The 10,000-nt window shown below is 41.8% G+C and overlaps 2 protein-coding genes across 2 annotated transcripts in view; one reads left to right on the forward strand and one right to left on the reverse strand.

Moving 5' to 3' along the window:
- The window catches only part of LOC134188904 (uncharacterized), a 2,125-nt gene extending 1,980 nt beyond the window's left edge, over positions 1–145 (reverse strand). The window contains exon 1 of the mRNA XM_062657111.1: positions 1–145. This exon is cut by the window's left edge and continues 36 nt beyond it. Within this exon, the coding sequence (XP_062513095.1) occupies positions 1–107 (107 nt within the window). The 5' untranslated portion in view covers positions 108–145.
- A 5,734-nt stretch (positions 146–5,879) lies between these two features.
- Positions 5,880–9,992, forward strand: LOC134188706 (calumenin-like). The gene is made up of 6 exons (XM_062656877.1): positions 5,880–6,132; positions 6,943–7,139; positions 8,262–8,422; positions 8,829–8,999; positions 9,191–9,280; positions 9,757–9,992. The coding sequence occupies exons 1-6, from the start codon at positions 5,924–5,926 to the stop codon at positions 9,859–9,861; spliced, it is 933 nt and encodes a 310-aa protein (XP_062512861.1). The 5' UTR covers positions 5,880–5,923; the 3' UTR covers positions 9,862–9,992.
- The last annotated feature ends 8 nt before the right edge of the window (positions 9,993–10,000 follow it).

Genomic DNA, 10,000 nt, shown 5'->3' on the forward strand with positions numbered 1-10,000 from the left:
TCCAAGATTGGAGCATCATTACTGTCGATAGAACGAGACAGAGCAGGAACAGAAACGACAAGCAAGAAGAGGGAGGACACCTTGAGGGACGACACCTTGAGGGACATGCTTGTAGCACACAAGGTCGGTGAATGACCGTGGTGGATCTCGGATGAGGCTTTAATCACTAGACGACACCTAGCAGTCTAATTATAATTAGCTAATCAGAAAGCATGACGCTTTCACGCTTAGCTAGACAGACAGTTTCTGTAAACACATAGAGAAGTGCCGGAAGTTAATAACCAAATTATTGATGTTAGGATCTGTACTGTACAAAAGTGCAGAACGTCGACTAGACCAAACGACCTCGGAGTAACACACAACAGTCGCAAACCAGAGTGTCTGAGTATAGACTCAAGTTTTGTCTCATTTTTTTTACAGCAAAGAAGCATCGAATCGCTGTATATCAAGACATTTTTGCGGTCAACACACCAACATGTTTGTCTAGCTAGAGAGGATCGGGCAGATGACGCTTTCTTTATAAATTATTATCTGACGCTTTGATTTGAGTTCACGCCATGCGAACAAGGTTGAAAACAAACGTGTTAGCAATGGTTGTGAGCTTTCATGGGCATTAGAGTTGGTGTTTGCATGGGAAGCTGTTGAAAAAACGGAGAGACAAGGACATCTGCCGTTGGTATCTGATGGGAAACCCTGTGTTGCTATCTAAGTTTGTATAAACACTTATGAGTGTATGCATTAGCATGTGTTCAGTGTACTGGTCCTTTCAGTTGCACGTGTGGCTGCTCAAACACGATAGTATCTGTGCAGACCGTGCAACGAGGTTTCTAGCAACGTTGACACTTTGTCAACGTTAAGTCTGCGAGAGGGAATATCTAGTCGTTAATTGAGTTATGCTATTACTTTGAGGGGTAAGAGGAGAAGAAACCCATAAAAGCTGATGCTAACGTCGCGGTCTTAGCATCCCGGAAGTAATCCGGATGTACGCCATGTTGATGGTCAAGCTGTAGTGTCGTGTTGCACGTTGGTTGCTAGTCTAGGCAAAGAGACGACGTTAGAGCGACTTATTATGGCTGGCGAATGTAAGCCGAAAGAATTGGGTTCTCTCTGAACACAGTGAGGCGGGCTCTTAGCCTTGACCTCCCAGCGTGCGCGCAAGTAGTCTCGCGTCGCCAGACCTTTGGTGTACGCGGGGCGGTTACGGTAATGCCATGACACGTGTACTATAATTTTATATTAAAAAAATTCTCCCCTCTCCAAATTTAAAACTCGTGCAGTTTCAGTTTCTGCATTCAACCACAACTTAAAAATTTCTCGAAGTCGAGTCAAACATCCGGGTGCTACAAACACCAGATGACCTCGAATTAATAATGTATTACACTAGAATGTTTGAGGTTACTTGACCTCATCGTGTGATCTCGTTCGTTCCATTTTTTATCATCAGTCCAGCTGACGGTCTATTGTTAGCAGCAATGTTTGTTTCAATTAATTAATTCAGTAGATCTAGATGAGGCCTGTTTCACTAACTAAAAGCTGACGCTTTGATTTGACTCCAAAGTATGCGAACAACGTCAAACATGTGCACTATAGATTGATCTTTGATAATTCGTGTTTGAGTGGAAGATACAAATGGAATTCTGATCCATTAGCAGGTCCCCCAAAATTACACCGGTAGTGTACATTTATTTACCTAGGTTGGTCGCACACTCAATGAGGTCGGTTGTTAAGTCTTTGAGGAGGTCGGTCCGAGAAGTCATGAGGTCGGTCGCTAATTAGCTAAGTCAATGCGGTCGGTCCTACTGTCTGTTCCCCATAAGCGTGAACTCGGAAGTGAGTAATGAAGTAGAGGTCACACCAAGTGTGCTCATTAGAGCACTAAGAGCTGGTCCAGTTGGACCATGTTATACCAATTATCTTAAATGGTTCCAGTTGCTGATCTGTTGGTCTTACAAGATAATTGGATAATACCCATTGCTCCACCCGTTTGTGTTTGATATGCATAAGTACTATCCTTCCATTTCGTTTGTAGGAAAGGCTTAGATAATTTGATAAACAGAATGCCAGACCTAGCGGTTTCTAACGATACCGAGATCATCGCGAAAGTCCAAAAAACAGCAGAGATATTGATGATTTTCAAAGTTCACACTTATAGGGGAACAGACAGTAGACGTCATGTGAGGTCGGTCCTAGACTAGGCTCGAGTGTCTGGCCGGTCATCTCCCCGTGGAGGAGAAAGACCGGCTGGAGACATTCGCCACTCAAAGGAAACTCTCTATTCTCCAATCAGGATCGTACACGTTTAGTTAGTGTTTGTGCATGCACGTGCATATCCACGATTACTGCTGATTGCAATGGACATCGCTATTGGCTGCTATTTCAAGTTGTAACTGATAGTCAAATGCTTTTACTGTGTGCTATCGTATTTCGTTAGCGTGTGAGCTGCACCTGCATGTCGTCTTCGTCTTGATCGAGAAACCTTTGGGGTCACTGCACTGTTTTCGACTAATCACTATACTGTTTTCGGCTGACACGCATGTTGCTGTCGAGATGGCGTCTTTTCGTCGCTGCTTAGCCGGACTCACTGAGACTGCACGTGAATGGCTTCCTGTCTCCATTTGGAGTGAAAGGTGACGTTTTCGTGCGTGTTCTGTTTCCTTTTTTCATTTGAGAAAGGATCGAGTGCTGTCTGTGTTGTACAACTTGCATGAGCTAGGCTCTGTTGAATTTCACTACAACCTTTTCTTAATATACAGTCAGAATCAGGACAGAATGAAAAGTTTATTTACTATAGCTCCACTGCCGCACACCGAACTGACAGCTACAGCGCTAGTACAAGTAGTCCCCACCACCACGTTCAATCAATGTCTTGTGCTTGTCAAGCCACGCATACAGTTTCTCTATTTTCAAACCTTTAAAAACACTGTGCGAAAATGACTTGAACTTACTGTGTTCTCTACCTTCATGTAGTGATGTAAGTGAGTAGCGTTTCAATTTGTCTAAAAGTTTCTTAAAATCTTCTTTTGTGCTAAGTGTTGCATGTCTTCCATGCTTGGGAGCAACATCTAACTGCTCGTCTGGCTGTTCAAGTACCTTGTTCAAATAACCTGCAGATTGACTGCATCTTCTTGCTGACACCTCTGTTATGTTGGCTCCCAAATGCTTGAGATCTGCTTTTGTTGCATGGTTAATGCTCGCGTTGGTCGGGACTATACATCTTGGTATAACGTAATTGGTCCTCATGGTGTAGGAAGGGAAAATTCCAATGGGACACTGCTTCTCAGTACTTGTACTCAGTACAATCTTATAACAAACACCATCTTTCAACAATCCAACAAATACAAGACAGCATCCACGTTCACATTATTGGGATCTTTGGACTACGTCATTGTGCGTATTCGTTGGCTGGCATGACAGAATTATCTGACATTGACTGCTTTTGGACCGATTTGAAAACAAAGATTTTTCAATGTGCATCTGACATTTTAGGTCATACCAAACGCAAACATCCGGATTGGTTTGACATAAATGAACTTACAATTCAGCCTCTCCTTGACAGCATAAGGGAAGCACACCTTGGGTGGATCAGGGATAAATCTTTGACTGCTAATAAAATAGCTTATACCAGCTTGCGTCAGAGTGTGCAAGCTAAATTGCGTTCACTGAAAGAAAACCGCATGGTGGATGAAGAAAGCAGAAGATCTACAAGCAGCAGCCGACGAACATGACGTGAAGCGATTTTACACTGGTTTAAAATCAATTCTTGGTCCACAGTCTAGGAGTACAACACCTATCTTCTTTCATGATGGCTCAAATCTGCTTACTAAACACGAGGATATTCTTCAGCGTTGGGCTGATCGCTTCAATCTAGTACTAAATCGTACGGTTTTAGATGATCCACAGCTGGCATGTGAAGATCATTTAGCGACGTCTCCCGATGTAGATGAGGTTTCTAAAGCAATTCAGCAAATGTCATCTGGAAAAGCATGTGGGTTGGATGGCCTTCCAGCTGAAATATTTAAACATGATGGTAGAATTTTGGTATAAAAACTAACTCAACTCTACAGTCTTATTTGGCAACATGAAGCGGTTCCCAAAGACTTCAAAGATGCTACCATAATCCATTTATACAAACGTAAGGGAGACCACTCAATTTGTGACAAATTGGCATTTCACTTCTATCTACTGCTGGGAAAATCATGGCTCGTATTATTTTGAATAGATTAACCAAACATGTCTCTGACGATATATTGCCAGAGACTCTGCTTTTCGTTCTGGTCGGGGAACTACCGACATGATCTTTACTGCTAGACAACTTCAAGAAAAATGTCGTGAACATCACAGAGACCTCTACATAGTTTTTGTAGATCTGACAAAAGCATTTGATTTTGTCAACAGAAATCTCTTACGGAGATTACTCGGTAAAATAGGTTGTCCGTGCAATCTAGTCAATATTATAAGATCGTTTCACGACGGTTCAGCTTCTTCCAAGTCCTTAGCAGTCACAAATGGCGCTAAACAAGAATTCGTTCTTGCACCTTTGTTATTTAACATCTTTTTCTCTGTCATGTTACATGTTGCCTTCAAGAATTGCGATAAAGGTGTTTACCTTTAAACACGATTTGATGGAAACATTTTTAATCTTCGTCGCGTCAATGCAAAAACTAAAGTCAGTGACATTCTCTTGCATACGTGACCTGCTCTTTGCAGATTATTGTGCCCTGTCGCGCACACCATAGAGGATATTCAATTCATCATGAATTGTTTTTCAAACACTGCACGACGTTTGGGCTTACTGTAAGTCTCAAGAAGTCCGAAGTCTTGTACCAACCAAAACCTGAGTCTTCTTACACACCTCCTGTTGTAAAGTGTATGACACTCCTTTGACATCAGTTGACAAGTTTTCTTATTTAGGAAGTACTCTGTCTCAAAATATTATTGTCGATGATGATATTTCAGTGCGTCTGAGGAGAGCTGGTGCTGCCTTTGGCAACGTGACTAGACGCCTTTGGAATGAACATGGCATAACCACAGCCACTAAGGTCAAAGTTTACAAAACAGTTGTGATCACCACTTTACTTTAGGGTTGTGATACTTGGACATTATATTATATCTAGAGAAAACACGTTAAACATCTCAACCGATTTCACATGCTATGTCTTCGCAAAATTTGAAATATAAAATGGCAAGACATGATACCCAATACCGAGGTTCTGAAGAAATGCAACATACCTGGAATTGAGGCTCTACTACTACAAGCTCAACTTCGATGGTGTGGCCATCTTGTTCGAATGAAGGATGATAGAATCCCAAGGGCATGCAGTGTTTTATGGTCAGCAGGTGGTCAGAAATTGCGCTTTAGAGACACATTGAAATCCAATTTGAAATCTTGTAATATTGATCTAACCAACTGAGAAAGCTATGCGTCAGACAGATCTCTGTGGAGATCTTATTGCAAATATTCTTTAGATCATTTTGAAGACCAGCGTTTGAAAACACTCCAACAAAAAAGGCAGAAATGAAAGACGATCTCTAGGAGTGGGAACTTCACATGTGATGTTTGTGGACGCTCCTGCACGACACGCATTGGTCTTTGGAGACACAAGCAAAGCCATAAATGAGTTTGGTCGTGTGTCGACCACTCACTCCACCGTGTGTGTGTGTGTGTGTGTGTGTGTGTGTGTGTGTGTGTGTGCGCGTGCGCGCGTGCGTGAGTGCGTGTGTGACTACTAGTTTGAAACGAATGTTTCAGGTGTCCAGATAGAGTATTTCAAACCTTCGTACAGCTCTGCGCATGCGTCAAAGCAACAAGCGCACCTTTTCAGGGTGAAACAAGTCACTACTTACGTGTTGCAGCCGACGTTTGCCACGTGTACTTTAACGATCACGTGACATCCGGGTTGATCCATTAGCTTCCCTTGAAAGTATGAATTCCGTTTGTGTCTTTCTCTTGATCGCTCTCGGCGTCGCAGCTGCGGACGAAGCTCACGTGCACGACCACGACCTATCAGACGAGCAACATTTCGATACCGACGGCGAGCACAACAAGGAATACGACCACGAGGCGTTCGTCGGGAGGGACGAGGCTGCAGCATATGATGAACTGACGCCTGAAGAGTCGAAAGAAAGGTTAAGGTAATTGCAGACGAGAAGAGCGCGTTCGTTTTTGTGCTTTGTGGATGTCGTAGTCACGTGACAAATTTTCAAATAATTACGTGATAAATTAAATAGTCACGTGACAATTACTTTACAGTGTAATCGGAGTAATAGACGGCAGGGATTATGCTAATGAGAGATGGATGACACAGATGAGCACACTGACTGATTGATAAGACTAGGGTATCTCATGACGTCATCAGTAGAGGTTCCAATGGTTTGCCAGACAGAAACTATACAGACAGACAGACACACAGACAGACACACAGTTACAGATCGACAGATTGGCAGACACACAAACAGATAGACAAACACACAGACAGACAAACAGACTTGCAGACAGGCACACATAGTCAGACAGACAGATAGACAGATAGAGAAACATATAGACAGACAAACAGACAGATACACAGACACATACAGTCACAGACAGACGGATAGACACACAGACAGATAGATAAACACAGACAGACAAGCAGACACATGGACAGACACACAGACAGACAAACAGACATGCGGACAGACACACAGACAAACAGACAGATAGAGATACACATATAGACAGACAGACTGACAGACAGACAGACACACTCACAGACAGTGAGATGAGTGGACCAACCAAACTCTTCACCATTGCATTGAAATCACTGATCGTCATGTCTCTGCTCTATGTTTATCAGTCTGTTTATGTTTGGCTGTTTATTTTTTATGTGTTTGTGATCTAGTTCTGTGATAGTTATTCATACTCAAATGTTCAACTGCCTTGCTGAACTTGTTATTTTCATTCAGGAAATTGGTTGTGAAAATTGACACTGATGGAGATCAGTTTGTGACACTGGAAGAAATGAAAGAATGGATTGCTAAACAGTTGAGGAAATACATCTACAGTGATATTGAGGGACAATTTTCAGGTAATGATATGGACTCGGACAAACATGTCACGTGGGAAGAGTATAAAAACTCAACGTATTCGTATGTTGATGAAAGTAAGTCATCTTGGTTTTGTAGCTTATAGTTTGTATGGAGTTTTAAACTTGTTTTACAGGCTAATGGACAGACAGACAGACAGACAGACGGACAGACAGACAGACAGGCAGACAGACAGACAGATAGATAGACAGACAGACAGACAGACAGATTAGTTGGCTGAAAGCTGGGTAGTAGCATAATTTTTTAGCTGCTATGTGTACACATGTATCTTGCGAACTTTACTGTTTTGCCTTTTGCTGATATGTATTATAGTTTGATGTTTGAAATATATGTATTGACAGACAGACAGACAGACAGACAGACAGACAGACACACTAAACAATACAGACAGACAGACAATTAGACACACTAAAAGACTGACACACAGACAGACAAACACATGCACACACACACACACACTGACACACACATACACAGACAAACAGACAGACAGGCAACACACACACACACACACACACACACACACACACACACACACACACACACACACACACACACACACACACACACACACACACACACACACACACACAAATGGACAAATGGACAAATGTTAAGCCCTCCACGTCTTTTGTTGTCGACCTTGAGGTCAGTTGCGGAGACAGCTCTCCCTGCCTCTAGAGACAGTCCTTCCATGTGCTATGTGGAGTCTTGGCCAGCGCTACAATCCACCTGGAGCTTGGCCAGAGTCATCCAGGGGCACTGACAATGGTGCAGCTCTGGGACTGGACACCAAGGCCCACACGTACCCGTCTGCTGCATGATGTTGCTGCCAGGCCAGCGGTCTTGTCCACCCCAGTCAATGACCAGGTACTCATTTATACTCCTGAGTCGAGAGAAGCAAGTGTGGGTGAGTTTCTTGCTCAAGGAAACTGCGACAGTGTCGCCTTCATCAGGATCAAACCTTCAACACTCATCATGGAATACAAGATCTCGGATGTCATCACCAACGCTCTACAATCTGCTCCACCGTGTCCCCCCCACACACACCCTCACACACACATCCTCACACACACACACACACACACACACACACACACACACACACACACACACACACACACACACACACATCCTCACACACACATTTTTTGATTGTGTTTGTAATCTATTTGCAGATGAGTTTGATAATGATCCTAATATGCAGCAGATGCTAGGCCGTGACTTGAAGAGGTTTGGGAAAGCAGACGTGAACAATGATAGCAAGCTCAGCGAGGAGGAATACGTCTACTTCATTCATCCAGAAGAATCGGCACACATGGGAGACATCATTGTTGACGTAAGATGTTGACTTGTGCACATAAATTCTTGAAGCAGACCACTGGTCTCAAGTACTTGTAAAAAGAGCTACAATGTGTTAAAATAATAAAAATAGAAAATAACAAAAAATTAATAATTAAATAATAAATAATAAATAATAAATAAATAAATAAAAAATAAATAAAAAATAATAAATGAATAATAAATAAATAATAATAAATAATAAATAAATAATAAATAAAAATAAATAAAAAATAAATAATAAAAGTAAATAGTAAATAATGAAAAATAATAAATAGGAATAAATAATAAATAATAAATAAAAATATAATATTATATAAAAATAATAAATAAAATACATAATAAATAGTAAATAAAAATAGAAAATACAAAAAATTAGAAATAATGGTTTTGGTCATTGGCAGGAGACTTTGGAAGATTTGGACAAAGATCATGATGGTAGTTTGTCTCTTGAAGAATATCTTGGTGATCCAGGAGTGGATCCTGACACTGGAGAGATGCCAGAGTGGGTGAAGAGTGAAACAGAGACGTTCAAGAATGTGCGCGATAAGAATGGTGATGAAAAGATGGACAAGGTAGGGAGACTTTACAACACACAGATGCACGGATGCACACATGCGCACGTGCACACACACACACACACACACACACACACACACACACACACACACGTTCACACACATGCGCATGCGCACGCGCACATGCGCGCGCGCACACACACATCTTCTGTGTTGTTTCTGCATGTTACCTGTATGTCTATGCACAGGACGAGATCAAAGAATGGATTATGCCAGGCAGCAATTCTCACGTAGAAGATGAAGCTAAACATCTTGTTGAGTCAGCCGACAAAGATCAGGTACAACGACTTGTTTGTCTTCGTCTTTTATTGTGGAGTTTATATGAATGTAGTAAGTGTTGTTTCAGTTTGCTTTCTTTGCTGGTGTCTTTATTGTCTAGTATGTGCTACTGTATTGTATGGTGGTTGTGGATGTAATCTATTGTTTTTAGCTGGCCCACACTGAAAACACACATGTTGACACATTTATTACTACATGGACACACACATACAGACAAAGTGACACACACACACACACACACACACACACACATGCACGCACGCATGCACACACACACTCATGCACACACACACACGCACACGCATACACATGCACACACACACACACACACACACACACACCCCACCCATTCTTACTCAGATGCCGCTCACTAAGTCAAACCACTAAAATAATCACAAGTTTACCATCCAATACAAATGTCTGCTCATTACACAAGTAATCTGTATGCATTAATGTTTCGATCATTTTCCGTTAGGATGGAAAACTCTCAATTGAAGAGATCGTGTCTCAGTATGATCTGTTTGTTGGCAGTCAAGCAACAGACTATGGCTCACTACTGGAGACTCACGATGAACTTTAAATTTTGGACTCGTAGGCGTAATTGGTGATTGGATTAGTGGACTCGTGATACGCAAGCACTTGGCATTCTTGGTTGATATTGTGGTTTTTTGTCATCAATAAACCATATGCATGATGTAGGCAATGAAAAAAAGACTGTG

The sequence above is a fragment of the Corticium candelabrum genome, chromosome 13 (assembly GCF_963422355.1).
Source record: "Corticium candelabrum chromosome 13, ooCorCand1.1, whole genome shotgun sequence".
Lineage (NCBI taxonomy): Eukaryota > Metazoa > Porifera > Homoscleromorpha > Homosclerophorida > Plakinidae > Corticium > Corticium candelabrum.

Excerpts from the sequence above, each read along its gene's own strand:
- LOC134188706 (XM_062656877.1), top strand. The coding sequence starts at position 5,924 with ATGAATTCCGTTTGTGTCTTTCTCTTGATCGCTCTCGGCGTCGCAGCT. Across the intron at positions 8,423-8,828 it reads TGGGAGACATCATTGTTGAC|GAGACTTTGGAAGATTTGGA; the intron begins GTAAGATGTTGA and ends GGTCATTGGCAG. Across the intron at positions 9,281-9,756 it reads AGTCAGCCGACAAAGATCAG|GATGGAAAACTCTCAATTGA; the intron begins GTACAACGACTT and ends ATTTTCCGTTAG.